This window comes from Oryzias latipes, chromosome 20, assembly GCF_002234675.1.
Source record: "Oryzias latipes chromosome 20, ASM223467v1".
Classification (NCBI taxonomy): domain Eukaryota; kingdom Metazoa; phylum Chordata; class Actinopteri; order Beloniformes; family Adrianichthyidae; genus Oryzias; species Oryzias latipes.
This window is the reverse complement of record NC_019878.2, coordinates 22,846,237-22,872,502: the sequence shown is the minus strand read 5'-3', so window position 1 is coordinate 22,872,502 and position 26,266 is coordinate 22,846,237. Positions and strand designations below refer to the sequence as shown.

Genomic DNA, 26,266 nt, shown 5'->3' with positions numbered 1-26,266 from the left:
TTTACCAAATTATTTTGACTCGCCAAAGGACTAAAATCTCCTTTTCTAGTAGTGGTTTGTGTTTCTGCTTATCCTTTGCAATAATGAGCGTCAGGGTGGATCATTGCATCCAATCAAAATGCGCTTTGATAGAGCCGCCATGCTGCAACCAATCAAACACCTTCAGTTTAAAAGATAGAGGCAGAAAAAGTGACAAATGCAATTTTGTTTTTTTTGCTTTTCTGCATTTGTTCAAAAAAAAAAAACAACAACTAAATTTGCTTTTATCCATTAGACCAGGGCTTCCCCAAAGTTTTTGTAGCAGAGGGGCAATTGAGCATTGCATTTAGATGCTTGCAAATAAGGCACATGACTTTATCCAGCCCACAAGGTACGACAAAGTAAGCATGTGTCCACTTAGCTTGAAAGCGCCGTTTGTTTTTCGCCAACACAACGTTTTTCCTCAAAGGAACCTGCTCTGGCTCGCTTTTATTGAGGGCCACAAAAATCTTCCCTCGGGCCACCATTGGTCCCCGGGCCGCACTTTGAGAACCCCTGCATTAGACCCTTGTCCTTTAACACCAGAGCCGGTCTTACCATTAGCAAAGGTGATTTCTAGCACTTGGGGCCCCGAGCTGAAGACTTAATAAAAGTGGCTGAAAATATATTTTTTTATGCCCATCATTATTTAACTGTGTCATAGAAAACACCCAAATCACTGAAATGGCATAAGGAGGACTATGTGACAGTGTTTCGTCCTCCCCCGTCCCGCTGCAGCAATGGAATAGTCCACTCAACAGCAAGTCGAGAGACTTACAACTTCTTAGCGAGCAGTCAGTGTTGCCAGATTGGGCGGTTTCCAGCCCAATTGGGCGTTTTTTATTGCTCTAAGTAGGTGGACATAATTTAGGCGGTTTGGGGATCGGTTGAATGGTTTTTAGTTCCTTATTAAAACATGTTTTAATTGGAGACGTGCGGTCAGGGGAGGCATTTGAAGCAGTGCCTCACCTGAAAGGATCCTCACCTGCCATTTTAGATGTATACATTTATAAAAACATTGTGTGCCCACTAATATCTACCATAAATGCAATTTATCCAACCGGAAAATGCCACAAGAACATGTTTGAAATACCATTTTCCACAGAATGGGTCTGTAAAGTCAAACCACCTTCTTTTGGTCTAATCTGTGCTTTGAAAAGTCTTCTTGGGATTTTTGCTCTGAGGTGGTTTACTGAAGCTTTGTTGTCCCTTTTTGTAATGTCAAGTTAAAAAGACGTTTGGCTTTTTACTCTCAGACTCAAACATTTCATTCGAAATGTTCATTGAGGTATTTTTTTTGCAACTACAAGACATTAATGTTCAAGCTTTTTGGCAATAAACCGAATTTCTACATAGTAATTGGTTCAGAATAATACCAAAAATACAGTCAAAAGCGGCTCAATACTCATCCTTTAAGTCTCAGTAAAGTGGTGCTGGTCCATCCATGGTTTTTCTCTTTTTCAATTTAGTATTTTTGTAAAAAATGACATTATGAGATAATTTTTGACCCCACTGCTCACTTGATTTAATCTAAAAAACAGATTTTTTGCCTTTTTAAAGCATTCCAAAAACGACATCTTCGGTTTTCACACCTATAGTTCTTCTTTCAGTGACCTTCAACATACTTCTATATGTTCCTGCCTTTTCCCTAGAAGTCTGTAGGTATGTGGGAGCCTGTGGTGCGCCCGCGCATCAAAGCCAGAATCAACAGGGAGATGCTGTCAGTCCAGCCGCCTTCAACTTTCACTCATGTGAGGCTCGATTCCCTCAGATCTGAGGCAATGCATAATTCTGGATCATTAACTCTTATTTGGTGCAGACTTTCAGAACATCTGAGATCTCCCAGAGTCCACACCCCAGTCAGCCGTGTCCACGCTCACCAGATGGTGGCTGCCTTCCTCGTCGTAGTCGTCCTCTCCTCCGTCAGTCATCTCTCCCGCCTCCACGTCCAGTGCCCCCTCGCCAGCCTCCTCCCCGGAGTTTTCCGCCGTTTCTGATACAGACTCCTCATGGAGGGAGTCACAGTTGTCCTCATATTTTCTCTGAGCCTCTGAAAGCAAGAACAACATCCAAATGTAAGAGTCTGGGATGACTTAATTAAAATCAACACCTTCAGCTGTGCAGAAATGACATCACTTTTGGTGTCTGCAGGCTGAACTCCACCACAAAAGCAGCTGCTGGTTGACAGAAATTGTTCTGAAGAATGGGAAAAGACAGATGTTTCATCACAAAAATTGCAGAATTTAACTATAAGTCTTAAAATACAGTGATTTTTTTTCTCTAATGTTGTATTTGTTCATTAATTCTTATTCTCATTTTGTCAATAGAAATGCTTTAAAATGACCTCAAAGTGATAATTCTTCATGCAGAGTATGAGCCTAATGTAAAATTCTAATTAAAGCGTCAGTGGATCTTTGCAGTCCGCCTGATCTCGTTTATCATTTTGTTTGTGAATCTTTTGAAATTCATGCAAATGCATCTCTGACCCGGCTGACGCCGCTTTTGTGCGAAGATGACCTTGAGTCGCTGCTTTAAAAGCAAAGCCAGATTTCTGTTTGTCAAATACAGCAGCTGTTCGGCATATGGTTCAGGAGAAAAATAGTAAAAATAAAGGATGAGAGTGTCCGTATAACAATAAAGCTGTTTTCTCCCCCACTTTAATTTTCAGACAAACAGCAAAGCTTCACAAAAAAAATAAAATAAAAAAAAGGATGCACACCTGTGCCACAAAATATCCTTTTTTTAAGGAAGGAGTATTTTTGACGTGTTTTACTTTGGATGGCCCACAGCAGTGAGCTGTGCACCACAGGACTCAAAGCAGCCTCCATTTCCCCGCTGAGATGGAAACATTAGTGTACCCGTCTGCGAGTCCTGCATTGTTTTAACCGCTCACATTTGTGTGCGGCGTGCCTGGTGAGATTTTTCACTGCTCTTGCTGCAGCACCATGCTCGCTATTCCTAAGATTCCTCCATTAGTCGACTTTCTTTTATAATAAACCCATTATTTTCATTCTCTGGGTTCCGTCTGCGGTTTATTTTGGAGTCTGCAAACCAAACAGTCTCAGCGTTGGAGCTTATACGTTCGTATCAACAGTCGGACCTTCTTTTATTTGTGCCATAGTTATTCATTTTCAGGGTTTCAAGCTTGTGGTATCAAACAATCAGGTCTTTTAGATGTAAAAACTGAGTTTGCTGTTCTGCTTTAGAAGCACAGAAAGTCATTAATCCACAAATCCTGTTTGGCAACAGCTTCGGCTTCTGCTGTTTTCAGGCGAAAATAGCTGGTTATGTTAAAATGCAGAAAGGTATGAGTATAAGCAGGAATGTCAGTGCAAAATATATAGAATAAACTGCCTAATAGAAGTATTTTATTCTCACTTCTGGCAGCGTCATTCTCCAAAGACAGCTTTAAGTTTGATTAATTCATTTGTCTGTGACACATAATAGAAAATCCATTCTCTACTTTAGAACAGTTGGTTATAAAAACTCAGAAACCTTTGCATTTGGCTTCACAGTGTAGAACATCTAGAAAGATCCTTCATGAAGCCAGTCAGCCTCCTGCTGCGACCCATCTGTGAATGAGATGGAGAGCTCTGCTGCTCCCGATGTAAACACATCACTGCGACCTGTGGTTGGTGGATGTAAACCCCGCCCTCCCTCCATGGCAGACAGTGACCGTCTCTGACGCGTATGAGCTGCTCACCATTTTCAGCTCTCTGCTGCTTCTCGATCTTCTCCAGTCGTCCCAGCAAGGAGTCGATCTTCATCTTGATCTGAGTGAGCTCTCTCTTGATGGTCTGCAGTTGGTCCGTCTTCACTGTCAGACGGAAAACATTATCGTTTAATTTTTGGTTTCGATTTGCTCCGCTCTTGTGCTGCATTCACACCAAACGTAAAACTCCCTGCTGGACGCTTGTCCAAAATGTGTTCATGAACTCCTGACGCGTGGGGGAGGAGCTTCTGTCAAAGCTTGGAAGCATTTTGTTTAACTTTAAATCTCATATCCAGTCAATGCATGGAAGACACAGATGATGTTGAGTTATCAGATTTTTATTTTTATTATGACCTCTGATCAGAAGATTTGGTTCCCGCCTTGATGGCCCATGTGAAGAAGTGTCCTTGGGCAAAACACTGAACTCCAAATTGCTCATGATGGTTATAGGTTGACATCAGTGTGTGACAGTGACAGCAAAGCACTTGGGGCCTTCTAAAGAGACGTTCACACCACCCTCAGAAATGCCTGTTCAAGAGGCCACATTCAATAAAAAGTCTATGTAAACACGTGAGTGCACATTTCATTCTTTTGGGTTCAAAACGCTGGTGTTTGTGTTTACACGCAGCTACACTATCTTCTACCATCATTTTTAGGCCCAGAATAAGAAGTTAAACTTAACGAGGTCATCCTATGACCAATCGGGGACTCGCATTTGGTAGATCTTGTTCCTGGCCGGAATTCTATGACACCAAGTCTTTAATATATCGGAATAGAGCTGTGAAAGAAAAAGCCTGGACCATGATTCACGAGATTTGCACTGCTACAACCTTTAGCACCTAGCCTGTTCTAACTGTAGTTGGCAAATATGCCCTAGTAAACTGTAGAAAAAGAAAAAAAATGAAGAAGCCCAACCCTACTTGTCCAGTGTGAACACTATAGACTATACTTGCACTCAAGAATGTGCAGCTAGCGCGTTTTTGCAGGTGCGTCACATGCCTGGTGTGTCCGTAGTCGGAGTGACTTTCCACAGCTCCATAATCTATCATTGTCTCATCCATTGAGCGTTTGTTGGTAACGTTGTGGACTTCTCTGGTGTAATAATACCAATAAGAAGGAGAATAGATTCCATCAAAGCAAAGGAATCTCAGCACAGTTCCCTTGATTCATTTTTCATTGAATGTTTACTGATCTTATCAGCAGATTGTTTTTGAAGATGTTGTCAATAATTCACAAAGGAGCATCTTGTGTTTGTGTGTTTGAATATGCAAACTACAGTGCAAATGTGGAGCAGTAAAGACTTTCAGTGCCATGGTTTCTTTGTGTTCATTAGTTCCTTTGTAAATGTTTTGAAACTAATCACATTTATGCTTCCAGCATGCCAGGACTCTGTTTTTATGCTTCCACTTGTGGAAATTCCTCTCAACAACATTTCTGTGATTTTACTTTAGAACAAAGTGTTTTTGAGTGTTCAAGTGTGTTCATCAAATAATGAAAAGGGATTTTTCATAAAATAATGAAGCATTTTTTGATAACTAGTCTAGAATTTTAGAGCCTACAGAGGTTCAGTGGATTTCTTCTTCTGTTCTGACGGTGATCTTGGCTGAGAGAAGGCGGGTGACCTCTGATTTAACACTTTTGCTATCTTGTGGGGTCAAAATGACCCCACACCCAGCGTTAACATGTCTTGGATAGCACACGGGTTAAAGACTCTGGAAACTTTTGAACTGATTAGAATGGGACTCTATGACTTTCCAACATTTGATTTTTTACCAATACTTAGACTTTCTAAAACAATAAATTTAGGTTTTTAAGTGATAATTTTATATAAAAAACATAAAAATAAAAACTTGAACTATCTCAACCAATGTGATAGTAACACATTGGTTTAGCTCCTTCAGGACATCCTAATACCAAAAAATCATTGACCTCTCAAAGCAAAAAACTTTAAACTAGGAATATCCATAAAACTGAAACATTTTGGAATGACTAAGACTTTATTTAACCCTTGTTCTATCCTAGGCACTTTTACGTTGGGAGTTGGGTCATCTAGACCCACTAGACAGTGCGCTGAACCTTTTTTCTTCAATGATTTGTGATCTTCACTGGTGTCCATGGATTACATGAAATCTTTCCACCTTTATCCACCTTTGTCATAGTAGGGAGAACACGTCAATGGAAGGGGGGGGGGGGGGTCATCTAAGATAGCACAAGGGTTAAAAAGTTTAGAACATTCACCTGAGGAGTTTGGGGCTGAAAAAACATGAAAAAGAATAAAAAAACGCCTTTGCTCAGGTGTACATATGGACTTTGTTTTATAAATATTTTTTGGACAGATGTAAAAAATGTTCACATAAGCCTCATTTCACTGTGCGGTCCAGTAGTATTTTGAGCATTTCAAATATAAAACTAAAGCCGAATGGAACTGTAGCGTTTTTGGGCCCTTGATGATTGTAGGTCCATAGAAAAATGGAACGTTACTGTCCACCAAATATTTATCTTTTAATCCCGAAAAAGGATTTATTTCGTCTGCTCGTAAAGGGCATTAAAAATGTTAATGGTCAATATTCATATTGGAAAAATAACCTCCGCTGACAGATGCAGGAAGGATTGTTTCAGTTCCTCCCACTTGTCTGATCAGCAGCAGAGAAGCTTCCACAGCTTCTGTTTACTGGCTCATGAATAATTACCTTCAGCCGCTCCAACAATACCCGTCGGCCTAATGAAGCGTGGCTGCATCCCGTCAAAGTTACGGTCCTAACCTTGATCTGTCATGAGCTCACAGCAGCTGAAATTAAACGTAGTTATCCGGGCTGCAGAAATGTGGGCGTGCTCCTCTGCAGCTTCCACCGAGATTGGAGACTTTACACCATAAAGTAATGAGATAATCTAATTTCTTTACACTCGGCGGAGAGGAGAAGTGCCGTCTGTAGAGGAGGGGGGAGGATGCGCGCGGCAGACGTTGAGAGGAAAACATGAAATCCTCTTTGACACCTATCAGGTTGAGTCTGTGCTGACGTGAAGGCGACTGAGCAGGAGGAACGCTCAAAACTGCATCGATGTTGTGGTTTAGGTTTATTTGCATCTGCGCCACAACACACGTGATCTAAAGCCATGAATAAAACATGACCTTCTACATTAGAGAAGTTGTCGGTGCATGATTAAAGTAAGAGGAGAAAAAAAAGAAAGAAAGGAATCTGATATATTAGCTTGAAGTGGATTCCCCTGGAGGACATCCTAATCTTTCACCAGAATTCATTCTGAAAAACAACAGGATCCAGCGCCCACTGTGCCATGTTTTCCAATGTGCTGCTTCTTTTATAGCACAACAGGATGATTAATGCATCCGTGGCAAAAAAAAAGGGAGAGAGACGCAGCAAATAAAGCTCCACTGATGGAAAAACGTGTTCGGAAACCTCAAAAGCTGTTCTCGTATTTTCTAAAGCTGCTATCAACTCTTAGGGAAATCCTATCTTTGTGTTGGAGCGTCTCCATCTCCTTCTAAGCATCACCCGCCTCCTAAACCAGCATCCATGAACCCCCTTCGCCACAACTGCCGTCTTCTCTGAGTCCTGCATTATAGGAGCTCGCTCCGGGCAGCTCATGACGATAAGACAGAGCAAGGAGGCAGTTTTTAATTTATCTGGACCTCCAGGCCTTTTTCCTTTTGTGCTATCAACCACGTAATCAAAAGAGAAAAAAATAGACACAAGCTTATCTATCTCATGATACCCCGGGTTCAAAGAAAGAAGTGGCTGCAGTGCTCTTGTCGTTGAATAAGGATTAGAAAAGATTTAAAGAATGAGTAATAGATCTAATTTTAGAGCCTGGTGACGAACTGTGGGCTTTTTCTTTTAATCTTGGAAGCAAAAGGAGGATCAGAGGTTCACTGCACTGAGGATTTTAGGGTTTTAAGGGGTACAAATGTTCATAATAATTCTTCAACACATTTTTGGACCGATATCGACATTTTTCTCTAGCAAATATTTTCATTAATTGTTTTTTGGGAGAAAATACGTTTTTTTTTAAATAATGTACTTCAAAAAAACAACCAAATTTTCCAGGATTTTAAACAATCTGAACACAAATCTCATCTTTTAATTGGACTTGCAATATTTTGTGGTCATTTCTGGTAAATTACCAGACGCTCCAATCATCTTTCAGTGTTCCCAATGGTTTTTTAACTATGCAGTTTTTAGTCAAAATCCAAAAACCGGTGTCTCTTCTTCAGTTCCTGCAGAGCGGCAGGAGTTCATTAGAAATTCGCTTGTGAGTTGTGGGCAACCCCGTCCCCTTTTCCTCTCCCCACATCCTGTGTATTTTCTATGATCTTTTTTAAACAGCACACTCCTGATTCACAACAATTTGTATAAAGAAATACTTAAAAAGGCAATTTTAAGCTTTATTTTCTTTATATTTGTCCTCCATCATCAGAAGAACGCTACAAGAACATTTTAGAAACAGCATTTTCATCACAGTGGGCCTTTAAAAAGACTAGTAAGGCTCCTTTAGGAGTGCACATTGACCGAGACAAGACAGCGTGGGGAGAGAAAAGTCTGCTAAAATAAAGCCGGCGTGGAAAAAGAGCCTCCCAGCGGTTGGTGTGCAGGCTCTTCGTCTTGCTTTTTACTGCTGTGTGAAATGACGAGGGCTAACTTTATTTGTTCAATAAACAGTTTAAACCTCGTCTGACTTTTAGGGTGTGAAATATAAAAACAACAAAACATCGTAATACAGTAATAAACGTGAATACAGAGTTTGAAGAACTTTATAGGGAGCATAATAGTCACATTAAACAGCTGGGTGCTGAATATTCTGCATTATTATTATGGTCTGTTGGACCAGCTGTCACAAACAAATCCATATGTGGGGTAAAAACTCCTGATTTTTGTCTGTTTAATGCAGATTTCTTTTATTTTGGAGTCAATGGCTCTTTTCCTGTTTCCACTCTGGATCTTTTCTGCCAAAAGAAATTTGTTCTTTGTTCACTTTGGGGGGGTTAGGAGCAGCTGCTTTCAGAAAGTAGCGACTTCCCGTGCGCCAAAAATGAGTTGGATGTGGGTGAAAGATCCAGGGGTTTTCCAAAATAAAACTTCCTTCAGATTTAAATTAAACAGAAAAACATCAGGTCGTGTTTTTTTTCAGCCTGGTACCGGTCTGCGACCCGCGGGTTGGATACCACTGGTTTAGGGAACAGGCTAAGAAAGCTTTGACCTACTAGAATTATAAAGGATTGATTTCTCAGTATAGCATTGCCAAAAGTGTGAATCCTGGCTCAGTGTTTCCCTACTTGGGATGGGGGGTTAAATCTCCAGATGGTTCCAAGCCTGAAAGATTCTGCTCAAAGATTCCCGTCTCAGAAAACGGGCCAAATCTAGAGGAAGAAAGTCAGGGGTGACAACCAACGACACTTGACTTTAGCACGTTAGGAGAAGCTCAAAGAAAAACCCAATCAAAAGATAAGATCTGACAAATGTGTTCATGGATTTCACCCAAATACGCCTAATCCTGCTAAAAATGTAGTTAAAATTGGAAACATTTTCCCTAAAGAGGTAAAAATGCTGCCAGTGGGGTAAGAACAATAGACATGAAATTTTTTTATTTTATTCTTGTCAGTAAGACACGTTTTCTTGAATTAACATTAGTTTGCTTTTAAAAGACTTTCTTAATAAGACAAGTTTTTTTTTTAAATGAAGGACTTTTTAATTTCTCATAAATTACCTTAATGTCCCTTTGCATAATCCCAACCCATGTAAAGTTTTTTCATTTTCATCACTGATTTTGTTTCTGCACAGTGAATAAACAGAGAAAACTGACCCCAGATTTGTGAAAATAAGCTAGAAAAGGGGAAAATCAAAGGTGAAAAATTGAAAACGTCTGGCAGTGTGTCATGCAAATGCAGCCTTTTTGGTCTGTGCTACTGGGCTGGCCTAGTCCTGTGCAACCTGAGTGGTTCCCGCTGCCCCTCCAACCCACCCTGCTGTTTGGACAACCTAACCTCATTTTGTTGTTCAATCCGTCTCAGCCAAAGTCAATACAAACCGGCATTTTTCATGGTCTTGGCAAAAAGCAAATTAGTCTCCCTGGCATAGAGCGGCTCTGCTGTGACACAGAATTCACCGACTCCTATCAAAAGCACTTCCCCTCTCTTCTTTTTTTTTCCCTTTTAAGGTGATACCAGCAGCTGACAGAGCCCAGCAAGCTGCTCCTGCTGATAACGCCGGCCTGGACCCTGACAGAGAAACAAACGCTGCAGAGCCTTTCACCCAAAACAGATCCGGACCGACGCCGGAGAAAAAGCCCACTGACCAGCCGCCGCTCTGCAGGAACGCCCCCCCCCCCCCCCTCCCATCTCACATTAATTACATTTTAAATATTTGAATGCATCTGCAGTTAATGAGAGGCCTGAATGACATCCAGATGGATGCTGGGTAACCAGAGCGGATTTGTTTGCTTTTTGGCTGCCGGTAAGCGAGCTGGAGTTTATAATTGTGTTTGCAATTTCTGCTGTGTGGTTTCTTGGGAATGAAATGGCTTTTTCTAATGCACAGATGAGTTATGCTGCTGTTTTTTTCCTCCTGCCGGGGACAGTTTGGGCCGATGCATTAGTCTTTAGAAGGGACAAAACTGCATTAGCATAATTGGGCTGCGATCTCTGAAGGACAGTAATCAGCAAACTCTGGCGGACACAAAGGCCAGCAGAAACGCTTACGCTTGACGCCCGACGAGGAAGACGATGTAGGAGGTCTGGAGGATGAAGAAGAGGAGGAGGAGGAGGTTTTCACTGGAAAGGAGGTCTTCCCACGGCGAGAGGAAGGAGCGAGCACCCTGGAGCGTTTCAGGGGGATCACAGCTCTGGGTGGGGGAGCCACTCTGCCGTGGTAGTCAAAAAGCCTTAAGAGGAGAAAAACTTCAAATATTAAACCTGTAAAAATGAGTCAAAAATTCATAAAATAAAATTAAAAGAATTGAAAGAAGCAGAAAAAAACGCCAATCGGTAGGAAAAATTGTTTTACCAAGAATTCCTCTTTTAAGAAAAAAGTTCTAGTGATGTTTTCTAGTATTATTTTCATGTTGGAAAAACTTTATAGTAACATTATTCTTCTTGCAATAAATAAAATAAGTCGATTTTCTTAAATAGAGGGTCTTTTTAAGACTCAATTTTTGCAGTGAACCTTTGATATAAACTGCAAATTTTTCAAATCGAGGTTTTTTTGGTTGTAAATCTTAACGATCTTAATATTTAGACAAACGACTGCATGTGTGAGGTTATTAAACTTGTTTTAAGAAAATAAATCTCTGTAATGACTCAGTTGCGTGTAAAAGTTATCTTTAATTATTCTCAAAGATGTTTTTATTCCATGTTAAAATTTGTGTTTTTTACAATAACCTAAATGGATATAGTGATGATAGTGAGGGGTCTCACTCCGACAGTTTTTTCTTTTAATGTGAAAATGAGCTGCAAGATTCCAGGACCAAAAGATGTATTATTGTAGGAATATTTTAGATGTGACTTCTTTTCTTTATCGGAATACGAAATTCCTACACATCATCTGATTCCAACAATTTATTTACTGATGTTGAACAGCTAAATTCTGCAAACTCTTTGCCCTTTGTAAAGCTTTATTTTACACATTCAAGAAATTTTACCAAGTTGATGTAACTTTTCTTAGCACTACACCTATTCTATGCTTTTTTTCAAAATCAGCACTATCAAGAATGTTGGTCTCATTAAAAACAATCATCTAGAAAATTGGAAATTATCATTAGAATAAATCAAAATCCTCTTGACAATAGAAAAACTGTATTTAGGACTGAGACATCCAAAGACATCATTTTGGAAACATAAATGTAGATTTATGTTCCAACAATAAGTGCTAGCTTTAGATTTTATGTGGATTTTTTTAAGATGAGTCAGCTAGATTATAATATTGTTCATATTTTGTTCAAAAATCTGTCATTTTTACTTTTTACACTCGATTTTCTGTCACTATAATCAGAGTGAACCACAATTAAACTCATAAAAACTCAAAACATACTTGTTACTGGGCAGAATAGCATTGCATGTGAAGTAATTTTATCTAACAGTTGCCTTTTTGAATGCAAAAAGTTGGACAAGATTTCTTAATTACTTGTTGCATAGACAGCACATTTTACTACTTTCAAAAACTCTTGTTGCAAAGCATAAAGAGGATTCGTGCACTCCGTCCTAAAGGCTTTAACTCATTATTTAAGAAATCGTTTCTAAACAGATTCGAAGAAATATCAAATTTTTTCCTATAAAAATCAGATTAAGACAAAATCTGGAATTTTTGCTCAAATCGGGTAATTTCAAACTGAGGAGAAATCTAATATTCCCTAAAAATGAACCAAGAGGAGAGTGCTGAATGTTAAATGAAGACTGTCACAGCCCTCCATAGGTTTGACATTTACTAAATAGAAAATGTCTCCACAGTAAAGCGCTCTGATTGCTGGCAAATGAATGAGAAAGAAAAACAAGCGTTCCTCCGTGGACATGTGGAAATTGCATGCTTGATGAGTGCGGCCATTTTGACAGGATGACTACTTCATTAAGCCTCTCCGATGAGGCTGCTGGACTGTTCCTGACAAGAGAGACTTTTAATCAGGACGAGTCGCTCAGAACGATTTGATTGACCATTTGCCAAACCCCCACCTCAGACGGATGCCAGGCGGCGGGGAGAGGCGTGTAATTATTCTGTTGTTGTTGAAAATGCTGGCCTTGAATATTTAGATTTGTATGCTCTAAAGTGGCGTGTGCAGAGAAGTGAGGCTTTCATTTAGCCTTTCACAGATCCAGTCAAACGAGCAGAAGTGTGTGGAGAGGATTAAATTGTCCTTTAGTGGCTCTAATTAAAGGCTTATGCATGTCTTGCTAACAAGCTCAGATGGAAAATTGTAAACGCAAATGGATTTTTTTTTGCCATAATTTAAATTTAGGAGAATTTTTGGGAAAAAGCTTTGCCTCCTACATCAATTTATCAGTTTGCTTATCATCAACAAACCACAGGGATCATCTGTTTGTTTATTTTGGAATAAAATGTCATTTCAGAGAAAAATGATGTAAGATGGAAAAATGTCTGGTAAAAGCGTCTCTATAAAGGGGTTTTAATGGGATTCCCGTCACTCTCTCCTTTGAATGCCAATTAACAGAAGCTAGCATTTCCATTTAAATGTGTCTTTAAAGACCCACTCAGATGACAGTGGGTGTTTCTTAACATGTTCTTGTGGCCTTTTTCTAATGATGCTAAGAAAATGAGGCGTAACATTGTGTTTTTTCATTGTTTCTTTATTCATATTGTTGTCAATCAGGGATAAAATGCTGATTGAATTTGTGAGATAGAAAACACGCTGGGAAAGCCATAAGCTCCCTGCTACAAGCTCTCGGCAACAGTGAGGGGAAAGGGGGACGGGCTTGCTCACAACTCAGAGGTGAATTTCTGATGAACTCTTGCCGCTCTGTAAAAAAGAACAGGTTTTAGGATTGCGGCAAAAAAATAAAAGGCAACTTTGAAAATTGATCAAAAGATGATCGGAGTGGGAATCTCCAGCTGTAAGGATTGCTACATTCACCATTTTTTAAAAAAAGTTACAGATTGGTGACAGGGTTCTCCATATGTTTTCTCTTTGTTTACAAACTTAAAAGTCTATAATTTGGCCTAAAATAAACTTTTACATGTGTTTTTTCATATATTTACATATGACAGGATTTAAGGACACATTTGGATCTGGGCTTGCCTGCAAAATCCAGCAATTTTCAGCCCGAGAAGTTTAATTTTCATTGCTCCTCCGAAGCATCAGTAGCATGTTTTCTGCACCTAAAAGCCGCAATTTTTTTCCAAAATGATCCGGAGTGTCTTTTTTATGGGTTGATTCTGGTTGTTTACTGATGTCGATTTGAAGAGGATAAGCACAGTTGTTAATGATTTGTCTGTTTAAAACAGTTATACGAGTTTTCTGACGTAACGGTTTCCTTCCTTTTATTTTGAAAATCCCGTACTGTTATTGACATTTATTTGTCCTGGGATGTGTTCTTTACTTGGATCAATGTTTTCTGTTGTTTTTATTTTATTAGCCTATTTACTGTTCAAATTGATGTTTTAATATGATGTAAACATTTGAAAAACATGTCTAAAATGTTTGTTTGTTTTCCCTTTCGGCTTTTCCCATCAGGGGTCGCCACAGCGAATGAGTCGCACGGTAAACTTGGCTATGTTTTACGCCGGATGCCCTTCCTGACGCAACCCTCTCAAAGCAACCGGGCTTGGGACCGGCACAGAAGTGGAGAAGGGAACAGGGAGCAGCCCGGAGTCGAACCCTGGTTTCACGGATGGAAGGCGCCGCCAACCAGCACGAACATGTCTAAAATGTGTTCTTACAAATTTGAATGCAATATGTAAGACACTATGTAAAACTCAACATCCATATTTGAAAACTATTTGGTATTTTGCCAAGCGTTTAAAATTATAATTCAGCTTCGGCCACAAATTGAAAAAGACCGCTCATTGGCGGTGCGCCATAATAGTGCAGAAAATTTAGTCTGTGTCTAAATACCCTTTCAAAAAAGCAGTTTGAAAAGCATTTTGGACATCATGCTTATCTTTTAAAGGCAAATATGATGTCACAGATTTCCCAAAGTTTGCAAAACTTTTTATGAACCCACTAATGATAAAAACTTAGATGGTTTATAAAAAATCAATTTAAATACATTTTTCTACATGAAAAATTGTTCAAATGCAATGCATTTATTTGATTTGATTTGATTTATTGATTTTTTTCAAGCATTGTAGTCAAAGCAATAAAAAAAATTACACATATTTATCAAACTCATTACAGAAATGATGAAATGCATAGATTAAAAAGACAGAAAACAAAACAAAAATGTCACTTAAATCACATTTGCTTAATTAAATACAGTGATCATTAACTGAAGTATAAGTAGAGTTTGATTTATTGCTTGAAAAGGAGTGGGAAGAAGCAAGCTTATATTATCCCACCCCTACTGAGTTCATTCATTTGATAGTTTTACAGAGTTTTAAATCCGGTTCTGATCAGATAGATTCTCTTCAAGTAACAAAATCCAGTGCCTAGAAATGATTGATGATCTTCAGAAAACATTCATTCATGATTTCAGTAAACAGTAACGATACCGATATGTAATAATAATTGATTATCATTAGAACACATGATAAGATTAAACCAGAAATTATTGCTACACATTGCAGATCAAGTAAATAAAATCAATAGCTTATTGATTGTAATTTAAACATTTAAACATTTCAGTAATCATTATTGCACATTACAATGTAACACTCATTGGTTGTAATTAAAACCAATGAGTGTTACATTGGTCTATATTTGCCAATCTAGTGAGCATCGGTACAAACTGGTTTTTCACAAAGACTTCTGGGTCATTTCTATGGGAGTGGATTGTGGAATTATAGATTTGGACATCTTATAAAAAGCCCTATAGTGGACTAAGAAGTAAAAGAATTCTGACACAACCCAAGTCTTTTTTTTTAGAGAGATCCAAGTATAAACATGCAATGAAACAACTGAAAATGCCGTTTTCTACACTGTCTGCTGCTAATTTACGTTATACAATTTACATACAGGATTCCACTTAATTTAGCTTCACCTTGAACAGAAAAAAACACTTTTTTTCATATAATTAAAAAATTCACTTAAAGATTTTAGTGCTTCAGCGTGGAGAAGGATTTCATTCTGAAATGTTCCTTCTTATGATAACTAGAACCCGATCGCCGGCTGACAATTACCAGAAGCAAAACTATTTACATGAATTTCAACATGACGCGTGTCGAGGAGTCTGCGCCTTCACCAGGAGAGTCTCTCATGTCCCAGGAATGGGTGGACCAAAGACCAAGTTTCTAATATCATTTTATTATTTTTTATGACAAGTACTTTTTGTCGGGTGTGTTATATCTGGTAAAAACTACCCAGCAAAAGTGATGGGGTAACTTTTTATAGTGTTCTAGGGTTAAGACAGCTATAGTTTTTCTAGCTTTCAATAAAAATATTTCTGAATACAAATCCTGGCTTTTACATCCTTTATTTACCTGCTTCCTTTTGCCTCAGTGAACAACCCTTTTTTCTGATCAAACACTGAACCAAACAGCAGATTCTATTGTGTGGAACACAACAAACACCCACCTTTTTATGTGCAAAGTTTCACAAGTAAACGGGACTCAGTTTACTTGGAATATTTTAGGAAAATAAGAACAAAATGAGATAAAAGATACGCACCTGCTGTAAAAATCATCCCTGTAGTAATCGTAATCAAACTCATAACCGCTGTGAAAGACAGAGGAGCAACGTTTAGTTCAAATCTGATGAACACGTCAAACTCTAAACAGTGATGCTCTCGCTTATCTTTAAAAATACAACATTATTAGGGGTAAACGCAGGTAGAAACGAGAGAAAAACAAGATATTTTCTTCCACCCTGGGGAGGAAAATCAATGTTAGAAGCTGAGGATGGTGACGGATGCAGAATGCAGAGAGCTAAATAAAATCAAGCCAGGAGGCACAACAAAGGAGCTGCTTTTCTCACTTGTCAGGCATCTTAACAAGGATTAATGCATTACTATTTCAATCTAAAATAAGTGAGCCGTTGGTTTTCGCCTCCTCTGTTCCTGATCCATAATTACCATGCCACATCCTGGATGCTTTACAGCTGCGGCTGGAAAATACAAATGAGGCTTTATGCAAAACCCAACCAGTTAACCCTGAAGAGAACAAAGAGGCAGAAAATAAACGGATCAAATAGAAACGGCGGAAAAAAGCGTCCATGTTGGACGGCGAAACGCAAGGACGGCAACAAAGTTTGGGACCAAAACAAACAGGAAAACAAACAAAGCAGGATAACTTTCTTTCAGGAATGATTATTGAGTCTGTTTTTTACTCTACTGTCTCACCTCCTTCTTCTATGTGACAACCCAACACAAGGAGAGGTTTGTTCGAGTTCAACCAAGGCTGAGGTTCAGCGAAAAAAAAAAAAAAAGTAACATAACACTGAGGCAAAGAGAAAAAAAGATCCTGAGATCCGAAGATTACTGAGAGTTACATCAGCAGGAGGTGGATAATATTCATAACAGGAGCCCAAACGTTGCATGTTGAAAGGGGAGCAGATCTTACCTGTAAACTGCTGAGAGCGGCCGTTTGGAGCCCGCCTTAGGCCTGTATGGCTTTGGCTCACCTGCCATGTTTATGTCTGTAAGAAGAAGAAAAAAAAAAGGACAAAATCTCAATTAATGGATGGATTTTAAAGAGTTAGTCACATTGCACTACTGGTAACTGTCTTTTTTCCCCTGATTTGAGGCTTTTACTTAAAGATTGTCCATGAAATTTGTTGGATTAGACTCTTTTTTCATCCCAGATTCTTAAATTATTTTCTTTTTTTTTTATCGAGAGTCTGAAAATTGAAAACTGAAAATTGACCTAAAATCTGTTTAAAGACCCCCCAAATAACACTGACTAAGAATTTAAGTACGGTAAAATGTTGTTCTTGTTCTCAAAACCCATCAGGAGTAAACTAAAGAAGCAACCAGAATGGCCTTTCCCCGTTCTCCTGCTGGCTCTTTGATTCAGATTGATCTGGCCTTGACCACCATCGACGTCTGGGCTCTGGTCTTCACCTGGTCCGAGGTCATCACATGCATGTCTGCGGCCCAGAGCCCAACCGCCAAAGACTACGGACTATTCATGCTTCACTCTTAAATCTTTCAATCACACTTTCAAGATGTCTCTCATTGAAGTGTAACTTCCATTAACCTTATAAATGCGTCACGACACACAACAACGGTACGTTCCATTTTTTGAATGTCTCTTGAGGTATGTGCCTCAACCGACCTGCAATCACACCTGCACTCCTATTAGGATGCAACCACTCCTTGAACAAACAGCCCTCTAGTCCACGGTCCCGGAAAACCCCAACAACCTGAAGCACCCATTCAGGTCGTGATTGAGGCTGAAATTTCAAAAGGCAGAGTGTAAAACTGGAAACCTGGCTGCACACCACTATAAAGAATTACGTTTTCAACAACTGAAAGAAAAAAAATGTGCAAAAAAGGATCCAACAGACATTTTTACCTACAACTAAGTCTAGCGCTCAAACCTTCAACTTTTCCTTTAGATAAACTCAACTTTTCTACCAGATTTGCAGCAGAACCACTCAGTCATGCAGCATTTTACATGTTCTTTCCTTTTCATGCTGCAGAGTTTATGCTTTCTGTTGGCAGGCTGACTGCCCTTCAGCCAACCGGTCGGAATCAAAGCAAAAAGGCGTGAAAAAGGTGACAAACAGAGCTGAGCAGCTTCCTGGATGCAGACACGAAGCGTTCCGTTCCGGCCTCAAGCGCATCTGTCAAATGTCGGAGACATCCGTGCCTTGAGACGAAAACACGCATGAGAGGACATCTGAAATCTCCCACTCTCATTCAAACAAACCTAAATGCTGATTAAATAAATGTCCACAGCATGGCAGACATGTTGGCATCATGCAGGTGCAAACTACAAATGGAAATTTGGAAAAACAAAATGCAAATTTAAGTAAAAAAGCGACTTTAAGAAGAACACATAATTACAAAACATGATTTAGTCTGAGGACAACATGAATCATTATCATTGAGTGACGGCAACAGAAACGGATCATTTCAAGCGAAAACTAGAAGATTTAGTTTCCAATGTGGCCGAATCCCCGTGTTTTATTGTCCAGACTATCTCACAACCTTTTGCTCGTAGGCAGTGAGCCACTAGTGGCCGTTTCATAAAATTTGAGTTTAATACCAACAGCTATTGGCAATCATCAGGGCACACTTGAGAAAGCTTTTTGTGAAGTCACTTTAAAGAAGAGGACTGTGCGAAGCGCCTGTAGCTACACGGATCACTTTAAAGGCTCCTTCACACATATTGTTGTTTTTGCTTGCAAACGCTGCTCCAACCATCACTTTTTCCCTTCGAGCGGCACACATTTGCTTCAATTATTTATGAGTCTGTCCTTCCTGCCAACGCCAAATAAGAGGAAGCACCCAAATCCCCAGGAGTGGAATCGCACCGGGCCGGAAACAAAAAAGCTGTTGGCAAAGTCTTGCCTCCTTCATCTTCCAGTGAGAAACAGGATTAAACTCCGGTCTGATCGTACTCCTACAACTGTGTGACCAAACGAGCGTGCAGACCTCACAGAACATGTTAAGAACCAATTATAATGACAACTAAGAAATACATTAGTTTTTGCCCATTAACTGCAATGTCTGCTGTAGTAGTAGAAATATTTTCTGCCAAAACATTTAATAATTTACCGTATTTTTTGGGCTATAAGTATAGCCCAAAAAATATATATATAAATATATATATATAGTAAAAGAAGAAAAAAAAAACATACAAGTTGAACTTTTGTAAGAAATGTATTCAACAAAAGAACAGACGTTTCACCTTAAAGGCAAATCATAATATAGGAATAGATGAATATATGTGCGTTTCATGATACACTGATGCTTATACAAGGTCGTGTCAAACAGCCACTACGTACATTTTGCGCATAATGCGCAGAAAAAAATCAGTCATACATAAATATATGTAAAAAAGTGGGAAAAGTTGTGGTCTTTATGTGATATTTTTACTGATGTTTCACGAATGATTGAACCACATTGAACAAATAGTATAAATGAACCACGCAAAGAACACATAAAGCAATGTAATACCTGAACCGTGCGTGATCAATGCGCTGTTTATATGCAATTCATTATCGATTCATGTGCAGATTACCTAATATTGAGGTGATGTGTGCGCCGTATATGCGATAGAACTGTTATACATCATGCGTGAAAAGTCTGTTAGACGTATGCGTAGTTTAACGACGTAGAATAGGTGTAATCTGAGTAGTTGTCAACCAACCACACATTTTTAACAGCTCAAAACTGAATTCAAATAAAGACCCGTCGGCCAAAACCCTCGACTCACATCTGCACACATCGAGGAATGCAAGGACACTGATGAATTACATATATCACACGTGTCACGTAAAACTGAAGCGTCATGCGTGGACACTGCGCAGAATGGACCTACAGTAGTGGCAGTGTGACACAGCCTTTAGCCTCAGGAAACACAAGAGAAATTGAGTACATTGGCAACACATATCAACAATTATTCAGATAACCGTAGCATATAGAACATGCTAACAAGTCCACTAGACTCTTTATATCACTTCAAATAACTCAATCCATTGAGATCTTTATCCACTGCGTTGCTTTGGACCAATTCCGCAGAGCACGACGTGATGCGCTCAACTCTGGTTCTTGAACGCGCTTTTGTGTTTGTACCTACAGTTTTCTTTCACAGCTCTATTCCGATACCTGAAAGACTTGGTGTCAAATCATTTCGGTCGGACACAAACTGCAAAAATCCATTTGTCTTTCATAATCAATTTTTGGTAATTCCATAAATCAAAAAGTATGATACCAATGCGTTACTACAAAATCCAAGTCCTAGATTGGTCAAAGATCTACTGATTTAGCTTTCATTACACGTTCAGTGGACAAGAGTTTTGTAGGTGAAGCCAGAATGGGACAGAGCAGCTCTTTTTCTTCTGCATGGCTGTCAGTAGCAAATATTGATATACACACCAGCAGTGCCCTCTAGTGGTTGCTGTTTTTTTTTGATCGCATGTAACTGAGTTTGTCGCACCCCTGGCCAAACTATATATATAAAAAAAAAAGTATGCAAAATATACTACAAAAGATTTGGCAACTTAAATCCCAAACTCAATGAAATCAGAGGAATGGTTGGACGCTCTCCTCTGGTTTTTTGTCTTGAAGCTGGTGGAGTTTTGCCTCGTTGCCTCTGCTTGGAGGATGGGAGAGCTCCAGCTTCTCTGATATTAGCCGTCAGGAGAAATTTGACTCAAAAATTGAGCCCATTAGAGGAATTTAGAGATGATTCTCCCTGGGAAACTATGCTGAGAAAAAGAGGAAATCTGCGATCAACTGATTTTCGAGACAGAAAGGAGTCTAACAGATGAAATCACACTGACAGGTGATCACAAAGGATTTACAGCAGATTACAGCATGCTGGGTAATTGGACTACAACTTTTTTTTAATATTAACTGTAGGGTTTGGTTTGGTTGTATTTTGGTCACTTCTCTCGTGTTCATTAGTTTGTATCGTTGACTGTCTGGCAGCTCAATCTGCAGCTTGCTAAGAACCGTGGTTCTGCGGCGCCAACCAGTCTCCAAGGGTTTTTAAGGTTGATGTTCTGTCCGCGCAGAAAACAAAAACATGCACCAGCTTGCAGATGCGTGAACAAAGAAATGTGTGTTTTCCCCGCTCGGGCAATATTTTCAGATACCTTTGAGTTTCCTCTCACCAGAGGAGACTCTGTGTCTGTCTGCAGATAGCGCCGCAGCATTAGCATGAATAAATATTTAAGGCTGCGTCGCTGCTGACTGAGAAATCAGGGAGACAAATCAAGGGGGTGAACTGCAGAGGTTGCGACGGATAAGTAATCACTGCAGACAGACCTGTGCTTCTCTGTCAAGAAAACAAGGACCCGTGACTCCCTGAAGGAAGCTGCCCGTGTGTTTTATTGCTCTCATTTGCAGCCGTACATCTCTGTCACCTTCAGACTGCTCTTCCTCGTGCCTCGTTTTCGGCCCTCGTCTTTACCCCATCCCTCAATGTCTGCTCCTGCCTCTCTTTATCACTTTGCCTTTTTCTTGCTCACTAAGCCTGATTGCCACCCCTCCTTCCTGTCACGTATTCTTCCTTTGTCTCTTTGCCATAAGAACGCTCATTATGATGGATTTAAGCACTCTGCATCACCTATAGGCTCTTTCAATGTGGCACCTGAGCTGCTAATGAAAGCCTCGCGTTTTCCTTTATGAACAAGAAGGGAGCGACAACACAGTAATGGAGGCTCTGAATAAATCTGAATAAAACGAGTGAGTCCGGAAAAAAGGAGGAAGGACATGTTTATTTGTTTGTCTTTTGGGCAGATATCAATTATTCATAGTTAGGAAGGAAGATAAGTGGTATTTGGAGTAGAAGTGAATGTACTGCCATCAAATTTAGAATAACACAAACATCAACAATTAACTCTATTTAAAAAATAAAAAGCTCCTACAAGTGCAGAGAATAACAGGCTCAGCAATTTAGTTTATTTTTTAGGTTAAAAAAACGAATTTGCTACAAGTTTTCCTTGTAAATAGAATAAAACTTCAACATAAATTAAATTATTTATCTTTGTAATAATTTTAAACGAAATCAAAAAGTGCAGGGAGTTCCTTGGCACACTAGCATGTCTTCTAAGGTCAAATAAAGATCAAAATAAATAAGAAGGTCCCTGAAGTTTTGACAAGTAATTAAAACAAAGTTAAAAAAAATCAGGAGTGACTTAAATCGTCAGTACTGTAGTCCTAATTAAGAAGGATGAGACCGTGGTGCAAAAAGCAAAGTTGATCCGTGTGTTCTCCAACCAAACAGCTTCTTTAAGTCGCAGAAAGCTCGCCGAAGATGCGAGGACTGATGAGGATGGGGCAAAAAGAAACAGTTTGGAAGTCGCTTATAAGTGAAGAGCCGTATTTAGCTTTAGTTGTTTTTTTATCTCAGTGCGAGGAGGGCAAACGTTTATTTTTTAACACGCAATTAACTGCGTTAAGACATTTGCGTTAACGCGTTGTTAATGCATTAAACGTGACAGCAGGAGTTGCTAGTAGTGTGAAGCTACAATCACAACGGCCGCTGCAACTCGCGTTCAAGTGACCATTTTTAATGAAAAGTCTATGTAATGGCACGGTTACATAGCGGGCTTCGGCATTCAGAATTCTCACGCGTTGCTACGCACATTTTTAAGTCCGTTTTCAGGCTCTATGTACTAGTTGGCCATTCACTGATCGCACACTGCAATTTCAACTAGTTTAACTTCAGTTGACTTTTAAATTGCGAAACAGCTGAACTTTGACCAATCAGGAACTCAGATTTGGGAGTGATGTTTGGGTTGTGTCCCTTTTGAAACTCGGAAGTGCCAGCAAACATCAACATGGGCGAGTATGTAATAATTGCGGTTTGTGCCCAGCTGGAATTATATGACACAAATTTCTTCATTTGGGCTGCACGGTGGCGCAGTGGTTAGCACTCTTGCCTCATAGCAAGAAAGCCCCTGGTTTCAGGTCCCCACAGCTGGGGAACATCAATGGGGGACCTTTCTGTGTGGACTTTGCATGTTCTCCCCGTGTATGCCTGGGTTTTCCCCAGGGACTCCAACTTCCTCCCACCATCCAAAAACATGCTTCATAGGTTCAGTGGTTACTCTTAGTTGCCCCTAGCTGTGAATGTGAGTGTGCATGGTGAGTGATTGCTGCCCTGTGATGGACGCCTCCCCTGCTTTTACCCGCAAGTGGCCTGGATAGGCTCCGGCAGCCCCGTGACCCCAAAAGGGACCAAACGGATTAGAAAATGAAGAATTCATGTATCGGAAAAGAGATGTGAAAACATACAGTCTGGAGTAAAACTACCAAATATACACTGCTTTGACATTTTGCACCAAGACTCTTTCAACTGTTGGTGGCCGTAGTAAAAAGTAGAAGAAGCCCCTCCCTCCTTCTCTTGTGCTTGTCCGGTGTGACCACCACAGGCTAAATGCACAATCATTGCCTCTGCTGTTTCATGTCTTCCTCTGTTTGACAGAAAGAGGAAAAAACACAGCAAATAGCCGGAGGCTTTAGAGAAGAGCTAGCAGGCAACGGGTATGAGGAGTTAACACAAGGCCACCGAGCAGCAGAGACAGACAAAGAGGGTTTCAATGCACACAGGCAGCATCCTGAAAGACACGCCGACAACAGCACTCAGCATTCAGAACAGAAAAATGAACACAGGCTATTTTTGAAAATGGGAACATACAGATGGATCTGTGTATGAGACAAACCACCAATGAAGCTTTATTATTCATGAAGATGCTTGAATCTCAAGCAGAGATTTGTTGCAAGGCTCCTTTGACCCATTTGACTGACTCAAGTCTTGTTTATTTATAGGTTGGTACCTTTCTGCCATGTGTGTTCTTGTAAACCTTTCTGCTCTAAAGGTTTCACCGGGAAAACAGATGAGAGAGACAGCCTGATTAAATTATGATTAGGATGAAATTGACCATGATCAGAATTACGTCCACTGAGGGACAGAAATTTCAAACAAGCAGCTCAGGCTAAGTTAGGGTGACACAAAACGCTCAGCAGCCCACATCCAGCTGGTTTTGGCGGTTTCTGACCGGACGCTGCTGTGATGCAGCACAAAAGCTGTCATTATGAAAATTGGTGAGTACTGGTAAGTCATTGTGCGTAAGCCTCGACTTAAGGCTGAACAACGGTCGGCACTCCTGCCTCTGACCCTGGTTCTATGTGGACTTTTGCACGTTTCCTCATGCGTGAGTTTGTTCTCTCCAGGGACTCCGGCTTCCTCCCACTCCCCAAAAACATGCTTCATAGGTTAATTGGTCCCTCTAAAGGGTCTCTAGGTGTGAATGTGTGTGTGGGAGTGGTTGTTGTGTGCCCTGCTACAGACCGTCCAGGGTTTACTCCCCTTTCGCCCGTGAGTAGCCAGGACAGGCTCCAGCAACCCCACGATCCCAAAAGGGAGATAGCGGGTTAAGAATAGATGGGCCTAACTTGATGCTCATCATCCAACCCTCAAAAACAAAAGGTGCACTGCAAAGAAAAAAACAGGCCTCTTAAAAATAAGTCAAACTTTTTACCTCGTTGGCAGATTTTCTGTAATTAAGCAAATGATGTGGTAAGAAAAAATAAATAAATAAGTTAAAACTACTTCAGTTTTCTCAAACTGAGGTTATTTTGCTATTGAAGCCGTTCTTGGAAGACAGAAAGTAAGTTTTTATGATACACCTATAGTTTTTCCACTGCTTTTTGTTGGAACCATGCATTTAAACTGCAATAAATTCATCAGCTTTTCTGTATTTTTATTTACTTCTTGAGATCTGAAACAAAGCCATCCTATAACTAAAATGCTAAAACAAATCTTGAGTTAAAAATAACTGTGGCATGAGTTTAGTGATTTTTGCTTCCATGTTCTGACTTCAGCTGCATTATTCATTTTGGATTGAGCTCAAACAAAACATTACAAGTACAAGCAAAAAAGGGTTAGCAGCTGTTTCTCAGGGAGAACGTCACTTTTTTTTCTTCTTTGGTCCTACAATCACAAAGTTTTCCTAAACGCAGAAAAAATGATGACACTTTTTTTATTCTGCTTTCCTAAGCATCAAATGTGGAATATTTAATTCCTCTCTCCTCACCAAAAGCTGTGCTGTCACTCGAGCTGCACATCAAATTGCAGAAATGCCGCACAGGTGACTGACTACAATAAACCCTTTTTGAGACACATCAGCGAGACCCTTCCCTGAATGACTAATGCGCTCTTTTCTTTTGCAGAAAGCCAGGGAAAAAAAAGAATCCCCACAGACGAGAACAGGTGGATTCACATGACGTTTGTCACTTTCTGTTTTGTGTATTCCTTCATTTTAACCTCCTCCTTCTCTTTGAACAAAAGCCAACTGTCTGATGAGGTAAACTTAAAAAAACAGGGTAAGAGAGGGAGCACTGCAAAGGCAGCTAATATAGGAAAGAAGACTGTCGTCTACGTTCCAACCACCTGATTAATGAACACGGGAGCTGTGAATTGCCGTTGAGGAAAAATCACACGAGAGGGTAAAGTATGAAGGAGGTGGTGGACGAACACAGGGGGAATTTCATCTCTTTGCCGGATTAAGCTCAGACGTCTTTGATCTGAGCTCCGTGCTGAAGCGACGAGCTGGACTGGTCTGCGAGCGAGGAAAGCACCAGATATCAGATGAAGATATTGCTGCCCGGTGCCAAAAAATCAGGAGCTGCAGGCGAAGCGCCTCCTCGTGAGGACCTCAACAGATGCTCCTTTCATCTAAAGTATGAACTGATAAAAGGCCGTCGTGCAGGTGTAAGCTGGAGAGAAAATCTCAAAGGGAATGCAATAAAATGGGATAACTGGAATGAGGTCCTCCAGCCTCTCGGTGTTTACACTTCCTGCTTTCATTTCCTGGACATTAGCACAATGTTTCTGTGCCCGAGGAGCCGGCAGTCAAGGTCAAACCGCAATGATGTTTTCTCAGAGGGGAAAAGAACATTTTAAACAGAAAATCGATTTGTTTACCGACACCTCTCAGCAGGAGCAGAGTGGGGAGTCGTCTAATCACGTGGAAGCAGAATGGAGAGGTGAGGGACGGTCAGCATTTCAAAGGCTCAGCTCCTATGATCTTTGAAGATCAAATATATAAAAAGACCTGTTCAGGTGGACCGTGAATTAAATGTCATTAGATGCTGCCACGGCTCGCCACAGTTTTCTGCTCAACTTTAAAATCACCACTGACATGTTGCGATCTTTCATGGTGCAAAGACAATTTAACCCGGGTCATTTTTATTGGTGCAGTTTGGGCTGCCATTACAAAACATCATTTTCTTTGACTGTTCAG

General features: G+C 40.1%; 1 protein-coding gene across 3 annotated transcripts in view; it reads right to left on the bottom strand.

Moving 5' to 3' along the window:
• Positions 1 to 26,266, bottom strand: part of LOC101169395 (RALY RNA binding protein like) — a 105,228-nt gene that overhangs the window by 5,316 nt on the left and 73,646 nt on the right. For all 3 annotated transcript variants that reach the window (XM_023950099.1, XM_023950100.1, XM_023950101.1), the window contains 5 exons: positions 16,903 to 16,978; positions 16,013 to 16,060; positions 10,443 to 10,624; positions 3,722 to 3,835; positions 1,899 to 2,068 (listed from right to left, as the gene is read on the bottom strand). In XM_023950099.1, the coding sequence (XP_023805867.1) occupies positions 1,899 to 2,068; positions 3,722 to 3,835; positions 10,443 to 10,624; positions 16,013 to 16,060; positions 16,903 to 16,978 (590 nt within the window). The remainder of the gene's footprint in view (positions 1 to 1,898; positions 2,069 to 3,721; positions 3,836 to 10,442; positions 10,625 to 16,012; positions 16,061 to 16,902; positions 16,979 to 26,266) is intronic.